Here is a 25,661-nt window from a genome sequence, read left to right on the forward strand (position 1 = left end):
TCTTGGGTGTGATGGCACATGACTTATTCCAGCTACCTGGGAGGCTTAAACCAGAAGATCACTTGAGTCCAACAGTTTGAAGCCAGCCTGAATAACACAGCACAACTCTATCTCAAAACAAAACAAAGTAAAACAAGGAGCCCTCATAACCATTCAATGATTACCATTTTGTTTCTTAGATATCCCAATGTCTGTGGGTATAATCGATCCTAGGGCTAATCCAACACAATTAAATACAGTGGAGTTTCTGTGGGACCCTGCAAAGAGGACATCTGTGTTTATTCAGGTAAGGCCTTGCAAATGTATTTCCAGTTATGAAGAACATCTCTTTCTACCAGTTTGTTTCTTAATGGATGATATGTGTTAAATATGAAATTTTTTTGAGTGCTGGGGTTTGAACCCAGGACCTCACTACTGAGCTACACCCTTAGCCCCTAAATTTGAATTCTGTTCAGGGTTTTAACCTGTCATATACAAATTTCTCAACATGTGCCTAAGCACGGAGGAGTTTTTTAATTGCTCTTCTAATTACCCAAATTTATTTATTTATATCTTCCTAAAATTCCTATTAATGGCTGCATAATATATCATTCTTTGGTGGTACCATTAACTCACCTAACAGTTATTTAGCGTCTAAATTGTTCTGATTCTCCCGGTTATCTATAAGGATATTTTGAACATCTGTATACTTAAAATTGAATTTGCATATCTCATTTATCCTTTGGGTAGTTTCCTCAAAAATCTTTATTTTAATGATAGCTACTAGTTTGTTTAGTACTTAACATTGAGATAGTTACTGTGTTAAATGAACACTTTGTATATATAACTTTAAGGTTTATAATACTGTGGAGTAAGAACAGTCTTTGAGGCTTAGAAAGATTGAGTAATTTTTTAAATTAAAAAAAATTTTAAGTTGGGGATGCACACAATACCTTTTATTTTATTTATTTATTTTTATGTAGTGCTGAGGATTGAACCCAGTGCCTCACACATACTTGGCAAGTGCTCTACTACTGAGCTACAACCACAGCCCCAAGATTAAGTAATTTACTCAAGCTAGTAGGTGGTCAATCAGACAAGGTTCTATTGTTAAGATTCACCAGTTTTAGACTTTATGCAGTAGCCAAGCAAATATTTTTCACCTATTACTGTGAGCTTCAATATTTGCTATTTTCACAGCATGAAGTTTGCCTCCTCTTTCTAAAGTCCAGTTTAAAGATGAAACAATACTAACTTAAATAATTTCTCTTTTATATGAACTCTGTATTCTCTGAAGCAGATAATAAATTTAGTTCCTCACAATAGCTTTTGATAGCATGAGATCTGTATATCTACTTTGTTTACATTCATAAATCACTTACATTTTTCTCAATTCCTACATTAGACTGTATTTTCTTCAGAATGCAAAATGGAGGAAAAGTCTTTTGTAGGTATTCATAAATGTTTGTTAAAGGTTTTGCTGTTTGTAATTTCTCAAAAAATATTGTTGACTGGTTGGCTAGCTAGCAGTACTGAAGCCTTGATGTTGTATTCCTTTCAGGTACACTGTATTAGCACAGAGTTCACAATGAGGAAACATGGAGGAGAAAAGGGGGTGCCATTCCGAGTACAAATTGATACCTTCAAGGAGAATGAGAACGGGGAATATACTGAGCACTTACACTCAGCCAGTTGCCAAATCAAAGTCTTCAAGGTATTCCTGGGCAGTGGGCTGGACCTTGGATACTTTTTTCTTATCTTTCTATTTTAACATTAGTTACTAAGAAAGTCAACTTGTCATTTGCAAAAACTGCAAAGTCAGTCTAAGTTAGAGTCATTGAAATGACTGCTGAGATGCATGTTACTTTATGTGGGTATAGGCATGGAATAATGGGAACTTGGAAAAGGGGGCTATATGCAAAAAAGAAAGCAAAAGAATTCTCATTAAAAACTCTTAAAGCCTGTTGAAGTTACAAGCTCTTTTAAAGCTCACAAAAATTGTGGAGAGTTGACTAATTTAGTTTTATTCATACTTGATCTTCTTTATTTTGATCTTTCTTTTTATTACATGGATAAATACATTCTTATTGCAAGTGACTCATTAATATAAAAGTATTCAAAGCACAACACTGAAATTTCCCTTAATCACTCTTACCCTAACTCCCCAACTTCTTCCCAGAGATAGCCACTGATATAACATGGTATACACTTCTTCCCTTTTATGCTTTTATATGCATGCATGCATAGGTATTCACATATTTTTCTTTATTTGAAACATAAATAGAATTATACTATATAAATCATTTTGAGACTTGATTTTTTTTCAGTTAACTATGTACTTTAGAGATCTTCCCATCTGTCTTATTCTTTTCCAATTGTATCAAACATTTAAATTTCCTGTTTTCAGACTTAGATAGGGTGATGCATTTCATCATACATCATTGTACATACCTGTTTGTTTCAGATGTGAATATTTAAGTTTTTTAAATTAATATTGTTAACCAGGTATGGTGGTGCACACCTTAATCCTAGCTATTTGTGAAGCTAAGGCAAGAGGATTTCAAGTTCAAGGCCATCCTGGGCAATTGAAGGAGACCCTGTCTCAAAATAAAAAATAAAAAGGGTTAGGGATGTAGCTCAGTGGTATCTGACCCAAGGCCTGGGTTCCATCTCCATTGCCAAAAAAGAAAAAAAGTTATATTGTTGGGTTAAAGAGTGAGTACTTGAGGTTAAAATAGAACATTTCTCATTTCAGCCCAAAGGTGCAGACAGAAAACAAAAAACAGATAGAGAGAAAATGGAGAAACGAACACCTCATGAAAAGGAGAAATATCAGCCTTCCTATGAGACAACCATACTCACAGAGGTAAAAAGGATTTCTTTTGGTGACAATTTCAGTCCATAATTTTAACTCTTTTGTGTATGTGTGGTGCTGGGACTCGAACCCAGGGCCTTGTATGGCTAGGCAAGTGTTCTACCACTGAGCTATACCTATGACCCCTTAATTTTTACTCTCTTAAAGAAAAATCTGTCATTTCTAGCCTGTCTAAATTTACTTCTGAGCATATTCTTTTTTTGCTTATGGAGACCTCTGAGGAATTAAGATTTACTAATCAAGATGTTCTATTCAAGGAATAATATTTTAATGGAACACTAGAATTAAATGTGCTTTTTCATTATCTAAGTTATCCTTTGTTTTTAGTGTTCTCCTTGGCCTGAGATCACCTATGTCAATAATTCCCCATCACCTGGCTTTAACAGTTCCCATAGCAGTTTTTCTCTTGGGGAAGGGTAAGTCTGGGAAATGAAATTTGCTTTTGTTTGTACTAAATATGTATTCTTTCATTAGTTTCTGTTAACTTTCCAAATCAATAAGTAGTTCTGTTTGGTCAGTCTTGATGAAGTTTTGCAGTATCAGAGATTTGGATTATCTTCAAAAGAGATTGAAACAATTTATAGCCCTTTTCCCTCCCCTCTGTTCTCCTCATTCTTGAAATGGCGTTAACTATTAGAGCATTAATGGTCAGCTTTTAGTGATTTTTGGAAGGCTGGGGGATACCAGGGATTGAAATCAGGGGCACTCAACCACTGAGCCACATCCCCACTCCTATTTTGTATTTTATTTAGAAACAAGGTCTCACTGAGTTGCTTAGCACCTCTCTTTTGCTGAGGCTGGCTTTGAACTTGTGATCCTCCTGCCTCAGCCTCTGTTGCCGCTGGGATACAGGTGTGCACCAGCACCTGTCTTGCTTATTTAGGCTTCTTGATTTACCCTATTTTTGCTCGTGTTGTGGTTATGTCACATCGTGGTCAGACTTGCACCAGGAAGTGGTCATTGGCAACTGGAAAAACAATTGTATAGACACTAAAATTTGTTTTATTACTTGTTAAGAATGTTCCTAACACCTAGTTATTGTGGATCTGCGATCATTGGGGAAAGTAGTTTGAAGATGATAGTTAAAATAAAGTTTTAGAATTATCTGTGGGATTGCATTTAATCTTGGCATATTACATTTCACTATCAGAGATAATTGAAAGTTGGTGCAGAACCCTGCCCCAATTTTTAAAAGTCTTTAAAAGTCTTACAGTCCTAGCATTTAACATGTATTCTACATAGCCATATTGTAACTTGGAAATAGGCTACTAAAAAGTGTGAGCATATTGTTTGTTTGTAATGTTTGTTTTTTGGATTTATTTAGGCTCTATATTTGACCTACTTCTTAAAGTATTTAATTAAGGTAGCTTAAATATTTAAAATGAAGCAATTAAGCATAAAAGAGGCATTTATTTGTAGAAGGTCTATATATAACCAGGGCCCTGAGATAAATTAATTACTGTTTTTTAAAATTATATTAAGTTTTAATACCAAATTTTAGCTAAGGCTAAAAAGAGAAAAAACATTTTTTGTTGTTTATTTTAAGGGACAAGGTCTTGTGATCTTCTTGTCTCAGCCTCTGAAGTACCTGGGACTATAGGTGCACACCACTCTGTAAAGCTAAAAAAAAAAAAAAAAAAAGACCTTTTGGAAACAAAAATTTCTTGCCATCCACAAGGATGGCGCAATCTTCTTATAGGAACTTTAAATATTTATATGTGGTTTAAAGTTTGTGTTTTAAATTTTTCTCTGTCCTGTACTTCATTATTAGGATAATTTTTTTCCATAAAAAAGATAAGTGTTAGGGAAAAAAGATGATCCATAGAAAAAAGAAAGCATAAAGAAAAACCAAGGGTGTGGAGATAACTCTTGGATCACAAATCAGACAGCACTAATTTTTAAGCTGTTTTAAAAGTAATTGTTTTTCATTAGAAAAGTATGCAGTTCATAAATTTTCTTTCAGTTTTTTTCCTTTATGTATATGTTTACCTACTTAATATAGTAGTAATAGTAGTAAAATACTAGTACTTTTATATCCCCATATTTTTCATTCTAATCCATTTCTGTTAATAGCATTTATTTATTCATGAGTGCTGGTAATTGAACCCTGGGCCTTGTGCTTTCTAGGAAAGTGTTTTACCATTGAGCTATATCTCTAATCCCTTATGTTATGTTATTATTTTCTCATCAGTTTCACTTTTTAAAATTTTGATAGTTTTCTTAATTTCCTCAGTAATAAAAGTGTTGCAAATGACAGTTTCTTCTCTTCCCCCTGAAGTTTTCAAGTTAATTAACATATAACTTAAAGTTTTAGATCAAAGAATAAGAATGCTTTATGAGAATACATAGATTTTTTAAGTCTCTGGCTTAGGAGTTACTGTGAAGATGAAGAATGAGATAATGGACCCTACTATGAGTCATAGACTGATGCTTTCATTTTAAATGTTTCTTTAGAAATGGTTCACCAAACCACCAGCCAGATCCTCCCCCTCCAGTCACTGATGTAAGTCTAAATTTAAATGTCAATTATTTGCAATGTCTAATAATATTTTGATGACTCTGCAATTATGATATGCCCAACTTTTAAGGAATATTATTCATTCATGAAGCAAGCATTCATTGAATTTTTTCTGTAGGAACTGGAAATATGAACAAGTAATGGAGGACTCTTGGGGATTTTTTTTGTTTTGATTTTTTGAGACAGGGGTCTCACTATGTTGTTCAGACTGGTCTCAGTTTGTAAGTTTCAGTGATCCCTCTACTTCAGCCTCCTGAGTGGGACTACAGGAACCCTTCAATTTGAGAAGTTTATAGTTTAGTAGGAAAGATAAGGATAGAGCTTCTTGGATAGAGAAAGAGATTGATGTAGTATAAACAACTTCCAAACAAGCGAGGCCTGTCTGAGTAGGTGTGTGGGTGGGTGGGTGATGTCTGGCTATGTAATACATCAGTGAATCTATTTAATTACCAAAAACATGCTTTCTTCCTTTCAGAACCTCCTGCCAACAACCACACCTCAGGAAGCACAGCAGTGGTTGCATCGAAACCGTTTTTCTACATTCACCAGGCTTTTTACCAACTTCTCAGGTTAAATTTGCTTTTCTTTTGATATGAGCAAATCATTCAAGGGTCTTCTGTTATCCTGATAGACATGTTTCTAATATTAGCAAATGCCATAATTCCATTCTTCTTAAAGCTGAGTAATATTCCATTGAATATATATACTACATTTTCTTTATCCATTTATCTACTGAAGGACACCTATGTGGGTTCCAAGTCCCCCTATATGCATTTCATTAGTGTATTTTTTCATTATTATTATTATTATTATTATTATTATTATTATTATTATTATTTGTACTAGGGATTGAGCACAGGGGCACTTTACCATTGAGCCACATCCTAGGCCATTTTATTTTTTTTTATTTTGAGACAGGGTCTTATTAAACTGCTTAGAGCCTCACTAATTAGCTGAGGTAGGTCTTGAACTTGCAATTCTCCTGCCTTAGCCTCCCAAGTTGTTGGAATTTCAGGCATGTGCCACCGTGCCCAGCTTAGTGCATTTTTTTTGATGAAATGAATTTCATAAATCTTTCAGACTTTGTCACCATCTGGAGCTGTGCTGTGAGAGACTTAAAAAGAAACACTTCTTGGTTTGAATTCACTTTATTTAAAATACTTATTCCATGCAGTACTTCTAAAAATGTATATTCCATACATAATTTTATCAAGGGGCATTTGTAGGTAAAAATTTTCCGTTTGATATCACTATATTGTATTTTATTTATACAGCCCGCTTTTATTTAGTATCTTCTTTTTAAATTTTTGTTTTAATTAGTTATACATCACAATAAAATGCATTTATATATCATACATAGATGGGGTATGATTTCTCATTTTTTATTTATTTTTATGTGGTGCTGAGGATCTAACCCAGGGTCTCGCACGTGCAAGGCAAGAACTCTACTGCTGAGCCACAGCCCCTCATTTTTTTTTAAAATGAGAATTTTTTTCTAAGGTTATATACCATTGTGATCAATTTATTTATATGTGGTGCTGAGAATCAAACCCTGAGCTTCACACGGGCTAGGCAAGCATTCTACCACTGAGCTCTGATCCCAGCCCTTTCATTTTTCTGATTGTACATGTTGTAGAATTATATTAGTCATATATATATATATATATATATACGTATATATATATACATATATATATACATATATATATACATATATATATATATACATATATATATACACATACATACACACACACACAGAGACAGATATAAATATAGATATAGATAAAAAGTAATAATGTATATTTCATTCTACTGTCCATCCTATCCTCATATCCCTCCCCTCCCTTCACTACCTAACTCTATTCTTCCCTAGTGCCCCCACCATTGTGAACTAGCACCCACATATTAGAGAAAACATTCCACCTTTTGTTTTGGGGGATTGACTTATTTTGCTTAGCATGATATTCTTCAACTCCATCCATTTACTGGCAAATGCCATAATTCCATTCTTCTTAAAGCTGAGTAATATTCCATTGAATATATATACTACATTTTCTTTATCCATTTATCTACTGAAGGACACCTATGTGGGTTCCAAGGTTTAGCTATTATGAATTGAACTGTTATAAACATTAAACATAGATATGGCTCTGTCACTGTAGTATTTAGCATCTTCTATGTACCATCTTCTATAGTAGGAATACACAAATTGATAAGGCATACTTCCTGATCAAAGACTTCATTCATCATCTAGTATATAAAAAGCTCAAATCAAAATAAAATCCCAGTAGATAATGTTCTAACACACATTTGTAGGAAGTGAGATGTTCAGGGGAGAGTCTGATATATTAAGGAGCATATGTGACATGTGAAGTGAATCTTGAGGGATGAGAAGAGGAACCTATTGGTCAGACAGTCAAGGATATTTCAGGCAGGAAGAACAGCTTGCTCATTCAGCACCACCAGCATGATGAAAGCATAAGGTTAAGTGAAGAAATTCATTGGATGAGACTTAGGAGATGAGGCAGGGACCAGGTAAAGAGCCTATGTACCATGCAAAAGATCGTGGGTTATAACATTACCGGTGATGAGGTATACTTGTAATAGAGTCCATCTTAATAGGTATTAACAAAGAGAATCTTTGCCTTTATCACCCATTTTCTTACATTTATTCCAGGTGCAGATTTATTGAAACTAACTAGAGATGATGTGATCCAAATTTGTGGCCCTGCAGATGGAATCAGACTTTTTAATGCATTAAAAGGCCGGTATGTAACTAGAGTTAAAATATCAATGAAGGGGCTGGGGTTGTGGCTCAGTAGTAGAGTGCAGGACTTGTGCTGTTAGGCACTGGGTTCAATCCTTAGTACCACATGAAAATAAAAAGGGTATTGTGTCCATCTACAACTAAAAATATATATATATATATATATCAATGAAGTTGAATTTCAGGTGAATTTGGGTTCAGGGATTCTTCACAATATTTTGCACAATTAAATGCATTGTGTCAAAACTTTTTTTAAAAGAAAATACTAGCTATGTACCAAGTAAACACAGATTAAAAAAATCCTTTCTTAAACTTAAAATTGATTCCCCATAATACCCCATTTTTTGCAGTAGTGGGGAGCTTACCCAGTGCCTTGTACATGCTAAGCAAGTGCTGTTCCACTGAGCTACTTCCCTAGCCCAATTTCCAGGTAGTTTTTTTCATCCAATAAATATGTATTGTCTTTATCATGAGCCAGTTACTATTGTAGGCTCTGGAGACATATTCATGAACAAAACAGACAAGTACCCATTGTTACAGAGTTTACTCTTTTTTTTTTTTAACTGGTGAGTTTACTTTCTAGTAGGGAGAAAACTATAATAAATAATAAATTTTTTGGATAGTGAGGGCTTTAAAGGCAAATAAAACAAATGTGCAAAAACAAGAGAATGGGCTACAGAGTACAGAGAAGATGGTCAGGAAAGAGGTCTATTAGGAGGGGATATTTAAACTGTTACGAGAAAGATGAAGGAGCTATGGAGTCATGAGGGAAGAACATTCTAGTCAGAAGAAACAGCAGGTGTTAAAGCCCTGAATCAGTTTTAACTGGAGAACAGATCATTCCAAAGTTTTGGGGGAGGATTTATCTATTTTTAATGTGGTACTGAAGAACAAATGTAGGGTCTTAGGTATGCTAGGCAAGTGCTCTACCACTGAACTATACCCCCTGCCCCCAGCCCTGGGTTGGAATTATTTAAGTGTATGTTTACAAATTATACTTGTAATAAAGACTAGTTTGAAGTTCTTTTTTGAGATTTAAAATAGTTTTAAATACATAGTAGTAATATTGATGGAAAAAACAGCGGTCAATGACAATAGACCCAAATAACTAATAAATTTTGGAGAATTTATATTTATAATATCACAAGGGATATTGAATCAGATTGGCTATAATCTTGGAAAATATTAAGGAAAGAGATGAAATTCAATTGTCAGCAACTTAGGGGTAAAAGAATGGCTCTTTCATTTTAAGTGTATTATCTAAAGAATGTTCAGAAATAGAAAGGAATGAGATGATCAGATCAAGAGGTAAATGTATACCTTAGAGTAAGAAGTAAGAGGCCAGAAAGGGCTTAGGATACTTAGGAGAAGGTAAGATTCTTCAGTTTACTATATTAGCATTTTTTAGTGAAATGTTTATCTTGAGCCTTATCCATAAAGCAGTGATTCATACATTTTGGACATTTCTTATCTTTTCACCAAAGATCACAAACTTAAATGACTACAGGGACCACATAGATATTGTAAAGGAATGACAGTCAAAGTTTAGGGTTTAGTAAAGAATGCACACACCATGTAAGGATAACATGATTGCTTTCATGCGAGATTGGGGTTCCTGGACTGCTAGATGTGAATTTTCAAGAAAAGTCAAAATTCACAGGTTTATCTGATGCTTCCTGTTGGAACTAGTTCAGTTTAAACAAACAAAAGCCACCACAGGTGAACTAATAAAGCTGGCAAATGAGTTGTATTTAGCCCATGATTTGCCTGTTTTCAATCCCTGCTCTATACTATTAATGTAGAAATACAAGTTTTTCTTTAAAATGAACTTACCATAAAATATGCAAGATTAACAACCCTTTTCTTTACCGCTTAGGATGGTGCGTCCAAGGTTAACCATTTACGTCTGTCAGGAATCATTACAGTTGAGGGAACAGCAGCAGCAACAGCAGCAGCAACCACAACAGAAGCATGAGGATGGAGACTCAAATGGTACTTTCTTCGGTAGGTTGTTCTGGGCAGACCAGGATAGATGAAGAAAGGTGAAGAGATGATTTATGACCATGTTGGTAATTGCTCACATTTATTGAGCTCCTAACATATGTCAGGTACTATTCCCAACACTTTTTACACACTTTAATTTTTACAACTAATAATCTCCTCTTTGTTGTGAATTTTATTGTTATCTCCAACATTTAAATGAGGAAAATAAGGCCTAGGAATATTAAATAACTTGCCCTAAGTCACACAGCTAGCAAGTACCAGCTACAATTGATTTGTGAGTCCTTCTGAAAAGTGAGCATTCTTAATGATTAGATTACCTGCAAAATCAGAGAACCTTTGTATTGACTACTGTTGCTATTTCTCCTTTGCAGTATACCATGCCATCTATCTAGAAGAACTGACAGCTGTTGAATTGACAGAAAAAATTGCTCAGCTTTTCAGCATTTCTCCTCGACAGATCAGCCAGATTTATAAGCAGGGGCCAACAGGAATCCATGTGCTCATCAGTGATGAGGTAGGTTTTTTAGTACAGTTGAATTTCGTACAGATGATAATTAGTTTGTCAGGGCACCATGTAACAATAGCAAGATTAGTTCCACTGGAGAGGAGTTCGGTTTTTCTAGACAGGAGTTTTCTAAACTTTCTTTTTTATTTAAATTTTTTTAATTGTTCTTTTTAGTTATACATGACAGTAGAATGTATTTTGACATACTATACATACATGGAGCATAACTTCCCATTCTTATGGTTGTAAATAATGTGGAATTACACTGGTCAGGTATTCATATATGAACATAGGAAAGTTTATGTTCAATTCATTCTACTGTCTTTCCTGTTCCCAAACTTCCTCCCTTCCTTTCATTCCCCTTTGTCTAATCCAATGAACTTCTATTCTCTGCCCCCCATCCCCAATTGTGTGTTAGTATGCATGTCCGAGAAAACATTCAGCCTTTGGTGTTTTGGGATTGGCTTATTTCACTGAGCATGATAATTTCCAGTTCCATTCATTTGCCTGCAAATGCCATAATTCTATTCTTATTCTTTTTTTTTTTGCAGATGGACAGCATGACTTTATTTTATTTATTTATTTTTATGTGGTGCTAAGGATTGAACCCAGTGCCTCACATGTGCTAGGCAAACACTTTGCCACTGAGCTACAGCCCCAACCCCAATTCCATTCTTCTTTATGGCTGAGTAATATTCCATTGTGTATATATACCACATTTCTTTTTTCTTTTTTTTTTTTTAAAGAGAGAGTGAGAGAGGAGAGAGAGAGAGAGAGAGAGAGAGAGAGAGAGAGAGAGAGAGAGAGAATTTTTAATATTTATTTTTTAGTTCTCGGTGGACACAACATCTTTGTTGGTATGTGGTGCTGAGGATCGAACCCGGGCCGCACGCTTGCCAGGCGAGCGCGCTACCGCTTGAGCCACATCCCCAGCCTATACCACATTTCTTTATCCATTCATCTGTTGAAAGGCTCCTAGATTGGTTCCATAGCTTATCTATTATGAATTGAACTGCTGTGAACATTGATGTGACTACATCACTATAGTATGCTGATTTTGAATCCTTTGGGTATATATTGAGGAGTGGGATAATGGGTCAAGTGGTATTTCTATTCCAAGTTTTCCGAGGAATCTCCATACTGCTTTCCAAAATGGTTGCACCAATTTGCAGTCCCACCAGCAATGTATGAGTGTAATTGTTCCCCCACATCCTTGCCAACATTTATCATTACTTATATTCTTTTTTAAATATTTTTTTTAGTTGTAGATAGACACAATGCCTTTATTTATTTATTTACCTATCGGTCTGTTTATTTATTTATTTATGTGGTGTTGAGGATCGGACCCAGTGCCTCACATGTGCTTGGCAAGCATTCTACCACTAAGCCACAATCCCAACCCCTATCATTCCTTATAGTCTTGATAATTGCCATTCTGACTAGAGTGAGATGAAATCTCAGTGTAGTTTCAATTTGCATTTCTCTTATTGCTAGAGATGTTGAACATTTTTTCATATATTTATTGCTTGATTATATTTCTTCTGTGAAGTATGTGTTCAGTTCCTTTGCCCATTTATTGATTGGGTTATATGTTTTTGTGGTGGTAAGTTTTTTGAGTTCTTTATATATTTTGGAGATTAATGCTCTGAGGTGGCAAAGATTTTCTCCCATTCCTAAGGCTTTCTGCTCATGTTCTTGATTGTCTCCTTAGCTGTGAAGAATTTTTTTATATATACCATCCCATTTATTGTTTCTTGATTTTACTTCTTGTGCTTTAGGAGTCTTATTGAGGAATTCAGTTCCTAAGCCAACATGGAGTTTGGGGGCCTACTTTTTCCTCCTAGTAGATGTAGGGTCTCTAGTCTAACACCTTGGTCCTTGTTCTACTTTGAGTTGAGTTTTGTGCAGGGTGAGAGATGGGGTTTAATTTCATTTTGCTACATATGGATTTCCAGTTTACCAGCACCATGTGTTGAAGGGGCTATCTTTTCTCCCAGGTATGTTTATGGTGCCTTTGTCTAGTATGAGATAACTGTATTTATGTGGGTTTGTCTTTGTGTCTTCTATTCTGTGACATTGGTTTTCATGTCTGTTTTGGTGCCAATATCATGTCGTTTTTGTTACTATAGCTCTGTAATAAAATTTAAGGTCTGATATTGGGATGCCTCCTGCTTTAACTTTTCTTGCTGAGCATTGCTTTGGCAATTCTGGGGCTCTTATTTTTCCAAATGAATTTCATGATTGCTTTTTCTATTTCTAGAAAGAATGTCATTGGCATTTTACTAGGAATTGCATTAAATCTGTATAGCATTTTTGGCAGTGTGGCCATTTTGACAATGTTAATTCTGCCTATCCAAGAACAGGGGAGCTCTTTCCATCTTCCAAGGTCGTCTTCAATTTCTTTCTTTAGTATTTTATAGTTTTCATTGTAGAGGTTGTTCACCTCTTTTGTTAGATTGATGCCCAAATATTTCATTTTTTTCAAGGCTATTATGAATGGGATAGTTTTCCTAATTTTTCTTTCAATTGATTTATTATTGATGTATAGGAACACAATTGATTTATGGGTGTTAATTTATATCCTGCTACTTTGCTGAATTCATTTATGAGTTCTAAAAGATTTTTTTTTTTTAGTACTGGGGATTGAACTCAGGGGCACTTGACCACTGAGTCATATCCCAAACCCTGTTTTGTATTTTATTTAGAGACAGGGTCTCACTGAGTTGCTTAGTGCCTCACTTTTACTGAAGCTGGCTTTGAACTTGTGATCTTCTTGTCTCAGCCTCCTGAACTGCTGGGATTACAGGCGTATGCCACCATGCCAGGCTGATTTCTAAAAGTTTTTTGGGTCTTCTAAATATAGAATCATGTCCTCAGCAAATAAGGATAGTTTGAGTTCTTCTTTTCCTGTTCTTATCCCTTAAACTTCTTTCTTCTGTCTAATTGCTCTGGATGGAATTTCAAGGACTATGTTGAATAGAAGTGGTAAAAGGGGCATCCTTGTCTTGCTCTGGTTTATACAGGGAATGCTTTCAATTTTTCTGTATAGAATGATGTTGGCTTTGGTTTTACAATGTTGAGGTATGTTCCTACTATGCCTGGTTTTCTAGTGTTTTGAACATGAATGGATGCTGTATTTTGTCAAATGCTTTTTCTGCTTCTATTGAGATAATCATATTTTTTTTTAGTTGTTGATGTACCTTTAATTAATTAATTAATGTACTTATTTATATGCAGTGTTGAGAATTGAACCCAGTGTCACACATGCTAGGCAAATGCTCTACCATTGAGCTACAACTCCAGCCCAATCATGTGATTCTTTTCTTTAAGTCTATTGGTGTGATGAATTATATTTATTGATTTCTGTATGTTGAACCAACTTTGCATCCCTGGAATGAACTCCATTTGATCATGGTGCACTGCCTAGTATGTTTTTGTATGTGACTTTCCAGTTTTTTATTAAGAATTTTTGTATCTATGTTCATCAGGGATATTGGTCTGAAGTTTTCTTTCCTCAATGTGTCTTCGTCTGGTTTTGGTATCAGGGTGATACTATCTTCATAGAATGAGTTTGGAAGAGTTCCTCCTTTTCTATTTCATGGAATAATTTGAAGAGGATTGGTGTTAGTTTTTCTTTGAAGGTCTGGTAGAACTTGGCTGAGAATCTGTCTGGTCCTGGGCTTTTCTTTGTTGGTAGGCTTTTGATGGTGTCTTCAATTTCCTTGCTTAAAATTGATCTGTTTAAATTTTCTATGTCCTCCTGATTCCATTTGGGTAGTTTAAATGTCTCTAGAAATTTGTCATTGTCTTCTAGATTTTCTATTTTATTAGAGTCTAAATTTTCAAAATAGCTTCTAATTATTGTCTGCTTTTCAGTAGTGTCTGTTGTTATATTTTCTTTTTCACCACAAATTTTAGTAATGTAAGTTTTGGCCATGAACTCCTGAGCTCAAGTAATCCTCCTACCTCAGCCTCCACTATGTCTGTGGCTAAGACTGTTTTTGCTTTCTTCCTTACTTCCTAACATAATTTCTTTTCTTTTTTTTTTTTTTTTTTTGGTACTGTGAATTGAACCCAGGGATGCTTTACCACTGAGCTACATCCCCAACCTTCTTTTAATATTTTTATTTTCAGACAGAGTCTCAAAAGTTGCCAAGGCTGATATCAAGTTCGTAACCATCCTGTCTCAACCTCTCAAGTCACTAGGATTACAAACATGCCCCACCAAACTCAGCCTAATTTAAAAATTTTAAAATAGTTGTAAAAGATTTACCATTTGGGAGAAAAGAAGTTGTAAAAGATGTCATTCCTAGGCACATCATGATATTTAAGAATGAAATGGTTAGCCAGGTGTGGGTGCATGCCTATAATCCCAGAGACTCAGGGAAGATTGCAGGTTCAAAGACAGCCTCAGCAACATAGTAAGACCCTGTCTCAAAATAAAAAATAAAAGGGCTGGGGCAGGAAGCTGGGGCTGTAGCTGATTGGTAGAGCACTTGCCTAGCATGGGTGAGGCACTGGGTTCGATCCTCAGCACCACATAAAAAATAAATAGTCATAAAAATATATTTTTTTAAAGGGGAGGGGGCTAAGGATGTGGCTCAGTGGGTAAGCACCCCTGGTGTTCAATCCCTGCTATCCCCCAAAAAAGAATGAAATGGTTTCATTACTATTCTAATTGCATTCCATGTAATTTAAGTACAACAGTGATCCACCTCCCCCCCCATACGGAGGATCAGAATTATAAGAGTGATTAAATACAGACACCAACCATTTAAAAAAATACATAACCATGATTTTCTTTATGAGTTAGAATTTTTATATTATTCCTATGTTTCCTTTAACCCATATTTCCATTTGCCTCTCCCATAGACTTCATTTTTACTTTTTTTCCTATAATACTAGGGATTGAACCCAGGGGTGCCCCAGCCCATTTTTTAAATTGATCTGATCATCTATCTATCTATCTATCTATTGATTGGTACTGGGGATTGACCCATTTAACTACTGAGCCACGTTCTCAGTCCTTTTTTTAAAATATTATTTTTAATTGTAGATGGACCTTTATTTTATGTATTTATTTTTATGTGGTGCTGAGGATCAAACTCAATGCCTCATACGTGCAAGGCAAGTGCTCTGCCGCTGAGCCACAACCCCAGACATATTTTTATTTTTTATTTTGAGATAGGGACTCATTAAGTTGCTGAGGCTGGCTTTGAACTTGGAATCCTCCTGCCTCAGCTTCCTGAGCTGCTGGGATTACAGGCTTACAGTATTGTGCCTGCCCCCCGCCTTTTTTTTTTTACTTTGAGCCAGGGTCTCTCTAATTTTCTCAGGCTGGTCTCAAATTCAGTGATCTTCCTGCCTGACCCTCTTGAGTAGCTGGGATTATAGCCACTGCACTCAACATCCCCATAGACTTGTATCTGACCATAACATTTTAATGCTTAAATGTCTTTTATTGATTATCCTGCCATATTCCTTTGAAACAAAAAAAAAAATAAATATTTATTTGTTTAGTTGTAGTTGGATACAATATCTTCATTTTATTTATCTGTGTGGTACTGAGGATTGAACCCAGGGCCCTGCACATGCTAGGCGAGCGCTGTACTGCTGACCCACAGTCCCAGCTCCTGAAACAAAAATTTGTTTCAACCAAAACTAAAAAGGTTTTAGGAAATCTTTTGTTTTCATTAGAAGTTCAAAAATTATTTCTTCTGAATAGAATTATCACAATTGTGTAACTTTTTAAAAATAACAAAAATATTACATGTTTAATAAGTAATTAAACATGAAAAAGTGCTAGAGATGTAACTCCATGATAGAGCACATACTTAGTGGGTTCAATCCCCAGCACCAGAAAAAGAAATAAGTTTATTATACATGCATCTATTAATGAGGTCAATGGAATAGTTCCATTCCCTACCCTCACCCTAGCACACAATTAATGTGTCTGAAGAATACTGCCTATTAATTGCTAAAATGACTCAGCATTCAGCATCAATTCTATCCTGATTTTTCCCCCTAGATATAGGTGCTGTAGAGCCTAATTTACCTAAATTAATAAAAAGGAACTGATAGAGTTTTGTTACAACCTCAACACTGGTTTTTTTTTGTTATGTACTAAAAATTATATAGTGATGTTATCACAAATTATTTTGAGTCATGTATCATTTGACAATTTGAGATTAGGTCACTCTTCAATTCTAACGAAAGGAAAGAATTAGAAACCATGTGACTCATATAAGAGTGTTACCCAGTCATTAGAATTCACTTTTGTAGTTCCGCTTTGGCACCATGATGCTTTTACACCCAAGGCCAGAGCACCTTTGTAGTACTCTAGTATTCTCAGTAGTATTCTATTATTTTGTTAAAAGGGAGATGGGAATTTGAGATGGGGAAATGGGGAAGAAAAACTAAAAAGGATTTAAGAAAGTTGAAGACCTGGATGTCAGTTCTCACATAAGGGCCTATTAGTGTCTTTGTTCCCCTTGGAAAATTTGGGGGTTAACCAAGAGAAATGCATACTCCACTTTTAAGATGACTGTTCTAGATGCCTCTGTTTTATTTATTTCTTTTTTAATGTAGGTGGAAACAATACGTTTTATTTTATTTTTATGTGGTGCTGAGGATCAAACCCAGTGACTCATGCATGCCAGGCAAGCGCTCTACCACTGAGCCACAACCCCAACCCCTCTGTTTTAAAATTTCAAAATCAGACATGGGGAGGACCCCCCTAAAAACAAATAGACTCATGAAGCAGGCTTTTGAAAATTGGGAGGAAAACACTTACATGATTCTATAGAAATTCAGGTATACTCTATTTGTGACCTATAAATCCTGTCATATAAACCCCACCTTAGGAACACAGAAATAGGGTCTTTTTTTTTTTTTTTACTTAAATCTAACATTATGAAAAGCCACATTGTCAAAATAATATAGCAAACCAAAGTTTTTAATAATCAAAAAATTTTCTTGCCTTTTTTCAGATGATACAGAACTTTCAGGAAGAAGCCTGTTTTATTCTGGACACAATGAAAGGTAATAAAAGTGTAAGAGAAATAACTTTTAGTTTCTAAGTCTTTCAAAACCTCTTTTCAGGCTGTGAGTGCAGTTCAGTGGTAGAGCACGTGCTTAGCATGCACTGGGTCCTGGGTTCAATCCCCAGAACCAAAGGAAAATAAAGCTCTTTTCATATTTGCCTTCTTTAAAGAGAAATATGGAAGAAATCATATATGCAATAAAAAAGTGTTATTATGAGAGATTGTTTCTTTGTGTGAGTTGGCCTTTTTACCATTATCAACAAAGAAAGAACACTGACCATTCTCTCTACCATTCTCTTCCATCTTTTTTTTTTTTAATTAGGAAATCTTTATTTATTTATTTTTATGTGGTACTGAGGATCGAACCCAGTGCCTCACACATGCAAAGCAGATGCTCTACCAGTGAGCCCCAGCCCCAGCCCCTATTCTCTTCCATCTGACAAATGAGGAAATCAAGGCACATTATTTTTATAATACCTATTTTTTTAAAACATTGATTTTTTTAGGTGTAGATGGACACAACACAATGCCTTTATTTTGTGGTGCTGAGGATCGAACCCGGGTCCCACCAGTGCTAGGCGAGCACTCTACCTCTGAGCCACAATCTCAGCCCCTATAATACCTATTTATTATGGATGCTCCTTGACTTATGATAGGGTCACATCCTGATAAACCCATCCTAAGCTGAAAATGTCAAAAGTTGAAAATGCATTTAATGCACCTAACCCATCCAACCTTATAGCTTGACAACCCAGCACATTGTAGAATTCTAAGTTGTTTTCTCAGGTGATCTTGCTGCTTACCCCAAACTGTGCCTCATTGCCACTGCCCAGCATCATGATAGAGTTTCATACCACTTATTCCTAGCCCAGGAAAAGATCAAAATTCAAATTACATTTTCTACTGAATGCATATCACTTTTGCACCTTTTGTTAGCCTAAGTATCATAAATGGAATTATCATAAGTCAGGCTCCATCTGTACAAAGCATTCTATGCTAAATGATAAGTATGTTTTTGTTTTGTTTTGTTTTGTTTTGTTTTAAACCAGGGATTTAACACAGTGGTGGTGGTTAACCACTGAGCTACATCCCCAGCCAGTTTTTTATTTTAAGACAAGGTCTCACTAAATTGCTGAGGCTGGGTTTGAACTGTCCTCCTGCCTCAGCCCCCCAAGCTGTGGGATTACAGGTGTGAGTCACCATGCCCAGTTAGTATGCAGCCCTTATCTTGTGCTGGCTTTATTCCCGCTCACAAGAACCTTACCATAGTTTTTTTCTCCTACTGTTTTAAAGGTGACTAAAAATTCTCCCTTTCTCTCTCTCTTTTTTGCAGCAGAAACCAATGATAGCTATCATATTATACTGAAGTAGGAGTGGAGCATCCCATGCTCAGTGGCTGCTGCTTTCCTCACCTCTTGAAAACTGCCCTCTTGGCATGTGAATGGAAATTTGAAGGTCTGCAGGAATCTGGCTCATCTGGCTGTGTGGGGGGAATCTAGACCCTGGAGGCAGAATCCCAGCCCTCTGTGTTGGCCTAAGCTCTGTGTCACACACAGATCACTGCCCAACATGCAGTTCTGCAGAGATTTTTTTTAGTTAAACTTTTGGCCCCTGTTATTGAATATCAGTAGGAACTCCACATCATTTAGGTTATATGTAGGGCATAGGGATGATGGGAATTGTGTGATGTTTAATGGAAAGATGTTAAATTTTGTGATATGGAGTCATGTAATTTTTTTCTAATATAAAAATGAACATCTATATTCATAAGACTAGGTCCTCAATCTCTTTTGCATCAACCATATTGTCATCTCTATTTTTTGTTTTGTTTTAGGTTTTTGTTTTGTTTTGTTTTGTTGCCACAATTGGTTCCTGAAAACTTCATCAATGAGAGGAAATACACGAAGAATTGCTTCTGGTTCACTTGTAATACTATAACTGGTAGTTGTTTTGGCCAGTTATTTATTGAGCCAGGCAGAAAATTTTCTAAATGGATTATCTTATTTACTTCCTGTATGAAGTAGGCACTACAGTGATCCCTAACTAAAGATGGGGAAATGGAGACACATAGTAGCTAAGTAGCTTGCTAAATAACAGGCAACTAGCAAGTAGTGACGCTGAAATCCAAACCTAGGCTAACTGGTATTATTTTCCATCCAGTACCACCAGTGCCACCCTTCTTTATAGCCTATGCTCACCATTGTTTCTTACCATGGCTTTTCTGAGGAACTAAGGAATTAACCACTGAAAAAGACAAACCACACCTAAATAATAATGAACAAATCAAGACCTACAAAAGATACTTTTAAAGTGACATCTGCTATCAGAATCATAATTAGAGGTAGTAAAAACTCAGGATTATCTGTAACTCCTAAAATTCATTGTTCTTGAACGACATTCTTAAACCATTTATATATGAGTTAGGCCATTACTGCTTTCACCTCTGAGTCTTCTCTTGGTATAGGAAATACTTTTACTCATGTAGTATTATTTTATATAAACTTTACAAGAAATTAATTCCTGTTGGACATGGTGACACATACCTAAGTCCACTGACTTGTGAGGCAGAGACAGGAGGTAAAAAGGGCTGTGGAGGTAGCTCAATGGTAGAGCTCTTCTGGGTTCAGTCCCCAGTATCAAAAAGAAAAAGAAGATATTCATTCCTGTCCTATTTGCACTCTTACCATAAGTTTTTGTTCTTCCTTAAGAATGAGAGAGTGAGAGAGAGAGTGTGTATGTGTGTGTGTGTTTGTGTATGTGTGTGTGTATCATCATGGATCTTCTTTTTTCTCTTGTAGTTTTAGAAATCTCTCCACAGTTTATATTGAGGTGAACAAAGACAATGTTAAGATTCTGTATTGGATGTGTGTGTGTGTGTGTGTGTGTGTGTGTGTGTGTGTTTAAAGTATTTGACAGAGTTTTAACTTTTTTTTAACAGATATTTTTGTTTATTAAAATCTATCTGTGGGCTGGGGTTGTGGCTCAGTGGTAGAGCGCTCACCTAGCATGCACGAGGCACTGGGTTCGATCCTCAGCACCACGTGAATATAAAATAAAGATATTGTGTCCACCTAAAACTAAAAAATAAATATTAAAAAAAAATCAACCTGCAATGCAGTGTAATTTCTTTTGGTTTGAAACAAAATGAGAATCTTGAAACCAGAAAATTAAGTCAGTGACTTTTTATTTTTAAATTTATGTTTATGTGGTGCTGAGGATCGAACCCAGGGTCTCACATGTGCTAGGCTCTACCACTGAGCCACAACCCCATCCCCAAGTCAGTGACTTCTTTAAAACTGACTTGGGCAACTCAACATGTTAAGCCAAAATGCTTTTTTAAAGAGTGATTACTTGATGCCCCATTTTGAGGAGAAATTTTTAGTTGTTTTGTGTTCCTATGATTGGTTCTCTGCTTCAGTGAAGTTGGCTCTCTTTTCCTTAACAGGTTACTATTGGTTATGATTTTTCCCCCCTATTTTGATGTTAGGATAGCAGGGTTGGACTAGGTGACTTTTAAGGTTCCTTCCAAATCTGTGAATCTATGATTCTTATGTATTGCAAATGATGCATAGAATTCTATTAATATATTGACTATAAATTATAATTACTAATTTTTACTTGAAGTCAGGGTTTTATTAGAACATTATTTATGAAAATGAATTTATACAGCATTGTAATTACAGATCTTTAATTTTACCAGAAAATATCTTGGGCTTTCTTTAGCTCTCCACCAACACATTTATTGTGCCAGTGTGATATAATTGGTAATAATTGGTATAGTAATAGAACATTGTAATTATTTTATTTGCTTTACAAAATTGCATATGTTCACTATTGATCCTTTTAATTAAATGTAAATTTTAAACTACCTTTTTCATTTTAAAAGTAATACACAAAATTATAAATTAAAACAATAAAGAAGGGCATAACTTTCTCCTTATCTTTTAGTTCCACACTAAAGAGGTAATCATTGCATTTCCCCCTTCCAGTATACACACACAAACACACACACACACACACACACACACACACACACACACACATACACATACTCTCAGAAGGGTTCATGTTGTACTAATAATCTGTAACTTCATTTTTTTATTTAACATACATTGAACATCTTTCTATATTAGAATTTATAGTTGTATTCATTTTTTAAAATAACTATTCTCTATGGATGCCATTCAGGTTAAATATATTTGAACATTCATTTTTATGAGTTTTTTTTGCACGTATCTCTAAAATATATTTCTAGAAGCAAAATTTGCTGGATTTTATCGTTTTGTGATACTAAATTTTAAAGTAAATGGTTTTGTGTTTCCATTATATTGAAGGCATATAAGAAGCAGAATGGTTGTATTTTAGACCCTTCTGAGAAGTGGAATAGCATTCTATTTGACTTACTATTGTCTATACTGTTCCCTTGAAGAACAGTAGGTTCCATGTAGGAAAATCTGTATAAAGACTTGATAATTCAATTGGGAAATAAAAGGGGGGAGGAGTTGTAGCAGGACTCTTAAGGATTATTAGTCACTAAATGAATTGTGCTATTAACTAATAGGATTTTTTGTCCAATATTATGGCCCAATAAGAATGTTTGCCCACATAAATGATTTATTTAAGAAGTCCTTTAAAAGGAAGAGAAATTGAAATGGTCTTATTGGCTGGAAAGTGATTATAATATAACAAATAGAAATAGCTAACGACCCAAAAAGGCAAGGTCTACTTGAAAAGCAAGTGTTCTCATTCCTGGAAGTCAGTCACTTTGAGGTACTGGGTTGCTTGCAAGGGTCACAGCATAATCTCACCACTGAGCTGGAGGTACATGGGAAGTTTGGTAAGTAAGGATGGGAAATTTGTGGAATAATGGAGCCAGCCATTTTTTATTTATGTGTAATGGAAGACTGCTCTCAAAACCCTTTATATACCAAAATATTCTGAGATAGTCTTTTGTATAGGGTTGCTGCAGAGATTTGAACTGTTTTGCAAATCACCATGAAAGGCTGACTGAAACTTCATCATTCAGTCTTGAAAGTAACCTACTTAGAGTGTAAATATTTGAAGCCAGGACTGACTTCTCCCTCATTGTAACTTTTTTTCTCTGGCCAGAACCACAATTTTAGATAGTTTGGCACTGAAAGCTAAAGTAGAACCATTTTATTATTTTACTAAATCATTAGTCTGCTTCCTTGGCCATGGATGGTTCTTCTACAGGTATCCGATTTGTTATGGCCCCTACTGGTTTGTCACAAGAACTCCATCCAGTCTTAACAGGAATGGCACAAATGTCCCACATAGCTGAATCATTTATATTCTGTATCATAGAGAATAGCTCTCTGTGAAAAGAGCACTGTTTTTCACATAAATGCTCTTATTTTCTTAGTTGTGGGGTAAAGCTTTTTCTGCTAGAATATTTATTTTTAGTTTATGATTACATTTTTCCTTCATTATACTAATTCCAAGACTCAAATGAGGAAGAATATACTACCACTGCAAAATGGAATGATCTGGGAAAGATGTCCTATGTGATATGACAGTAATGCTACCAGCAACTGCTTTTATTCTGTGGATTCCTTGCTTCTTTCAATGACCTTGTATTTTACCTTCAACCTTGAACCACTTCCTTAATCTTTCTACATCTTCCCTCTTTATTTTCACATTTCTTTTATGTTGTTCCTTATGAACACAGGCCTATTCTAAAATGTTACCTGAGAAACTGCAAGTAAGACAAGCATTTGCATTCTCAAATTCAAAAATTTAAAAGTTGTATATAATTTTTTTTCAATGACTAATTTCAATTATAAGGAAACTTGCTTTTTAAAATAATACTATCATATTGTAATTATATTATTTTGTACTGAGTGTGATCTTTTGGGACATGAATAATAACTAGTTTATTAAAATGAGGAACATATACCTCATCTTAAAAAAAAAACTAAGTTTTTTAGGTTTTTTTTTTCCTTAGTTTTTTTTTTTAAGATATATGTTCCTCATTTTAATCACTGCAGATTCCTGTTTTATTTTTTTTCTGTCTAATTTTCCATTTAAAGGATTAGTTAATATCTTTCCCTAGACATCTTTATAATCTTGCTTCAGATTTTCATTCACTTACTTGAATTTATTAAGCTTACTCTCTAGTGCTAGGGTTGTAGTTCAGTGGTAGAGTACTTGCCTAGTATGCATAAGGCCCTGGATTCAATCCTTAGCACTACAAAAAAAAAAAAAAAAAAAAAGAAGAAGAAGAAGAAATGAGATAATAATTCATACAGTAGGGGTTTAATAATAGGGGTTGTTCAGAGATTCAAATGGAAAATGAGTATAAAACAATTTTATTTTGTACTTTATGTATCTATTTAGTTGCTCAGTAAACTAAAGATACTCCTGAGTATAAGATCGCCTTCCTATGTAGATATAACTGCAAGATGGATATATAAATACTGCCCAGAACACGAAATCTGACTTTGGGGATTTTATCCACAGCTGCTGTTTTTTATTCATTCATTCATTCATTCATTCATTTGCTGTACTGGGGATTGAACCCAGCTGTGTTCTACCACTAAGTTACATTCCCAGCTCTTTTTATTTTTTATCTTGAGACAGGGTTAGTTGCTTAGTTGCTCAGGCTGGCTTAGAACTTTTGATCCTCCTGCCTCAGCCTCCTGAGTAGCTGTTAATTACAGGCATGCATTACCTTGCCTGGGTTTTATGGCTTCTGTTTGCAGTGCTTGTTTTTGGTCTTATGTCTTTTGATTTTTTTTTTTAACCCCTAAAACAAACTAGCTATTAGTAATTTGTGTGCATTCCCAGCTGTCCATACATAAGCTCCAGCATGGTCTGGACAAAGCAGTAATATTTAGAATGGCACATCCAGTGTTATTCTTAACATAATAATATTAGCATTTTTCTCACTTTTCTTTGTAATTCTATTTCAAAGACATAGAAATTCTTTTCCTATTCTTATGCACTTGAGCTTCCTTAGCAGCTGCCATCAGACCTTTGCCTTCCAAAGGCCCTGCTTACTGGAGCAGTAATTATGCAGTTATTATGGGTTAACTGGCACAACTGTAGTAACTTAACCTAGTGATTGTATCATAAGGGCTAAATAGAGTGAATAAGTAACTTCATGATGAGTAGTTGTGATATTTGCTAGAAGTCCAGATGATCTTTTAACCCATCTAGAGCTTCTTGCATAATTGAATTCTGCTATTTTTTCAAAGAATGTGCTACTCATGATTTGACTATCTTCTAGTTTTTTGTTTTGTTTTTCTTTCTTTCTTTTAGGTGGACACAATATCTTTATTTTTATGTGGTGCTGAGGATCGAACCCAGTTCCTCACACATGCCAGGCAAGCGCTCTACCACTGAGCACAACCCCAGCCCCTCTTTCTTTTTGTACTAGGGATTGAACCCAGGGGCACTTAACCACTGAGCCAGATCCCCAGCCCTTTTTATTTTTAACTTGAGATGGGGTCTCGATGAGTTGCTTAGGACCTAAGTTGCTGAGGCTGGCTTAGAACCTGCAATCCTTTCTCAGCCTCCTGAGCCACTAACATAACAGGCTTGCACCACCATGCCTGGCCTCTTGTTTTTATAGTACTGGGATTGAACCTAGGGCCTTCTGCTTACTAAGCAAGAGTACTACCATTGAGCTACCTTTTTAAAAATTTTTGTTTTGAGACGGGATCTCACTAAATTAGCCAGGCTGGCTTTGAACTTGTGATTCACCTGCCTCAGCCTCCTCAGTAATGGTATTACAGGCATTTTCCACTGCACCCAGCCTTTGCTACTTTCTAGTTTGATGGCATTAATCAATAAACCTGGACATTGGGGTTGACAAATTTCTATGACTGTTGGAACTCTGGATGTGTAGGCCTATGAGATACCTTTTTAGCCTGCTCAACATCCCCTTTAGGCTGTTTTTTTTTGTTTGTTTGTTTTGTTTTGTTTTTGGTTACTTAGCCCACTGA

The 25,661-nt window shown here is 35.4% G+C and overlaps 1 protein-coding gene across 2 annotated transcripts in view; it reads left to right on the forward strand.

Moving 5' to 3' along the window:
- The window catches only part of Tfcp2 (transcription factor CP2), a 70,390-nt gene extending 49,460 nt beyond the window's left edge, over positions 1-20,930 (forward strand). Inside the window, exons 5-15 of one of the 2 annotated variants that reach the window (XM_026398798.2) lie at positions 180-286; positions 1,541-1,693; positions 2,735-2,845; positions 3,182-3,270; positions 5,309-5,357; positions 5,848-5,941; positions 8,053-8,143; positions 10,019-10,146; positions 10,518-10,660; positions 17,641-17,692; positions 19,028-20,930. In XM_026398798.2, coding sequence (XP_026254583.1) covers positions 180-286; positions 1,541-1,693; positions 2,735-2,845; positions 3,182-3,270; positions 5,309-5,357; positions 5,848-5,941; positions 8,053-8,143; positions 10,019-10,146; positions 10,518-10,660; positions 17,641-17,692; positions 19,028-19,065 — 1,055 coding nt within the window. In that variant the 3' untranslated portion in view covers positions 19,066-20,930. The remainder of the gene's footprint in view (positions 1-179; positions 287-1,540; positions 1,694-2,734; positions 2,846-3,181; positions 3,271-5,308; positions 5,358-5,847; positions 5,942-8,052; positions 8,144-10,018; positions 10,147-10,517; positions 10,661-17,640; positions 17,693-19,027) is intronic. The other variant, XM_026398800.2, reaches the window with a different exon arrangement.
- Positions 20,931-25,661: the final 4,731 nt, after the last annotated feature.

The sequence above is a fragment of the Urocitellus parryii genome, chromosome 5, assembly GCF_045843805.1.
Source record: "Urocitellus parryii isolate mUroPar1 chromosome 5, mUroPar1.hap1, whole genome shotgun sequence".
In the NCBI taxonomy this organism is placed as follows: domain Eukaryota; kingdom Metazoa; phylum Chordata; class Mammalia; order Rodentia; family Sciuridae; genus Urocitellus; species Urocitellus parryii.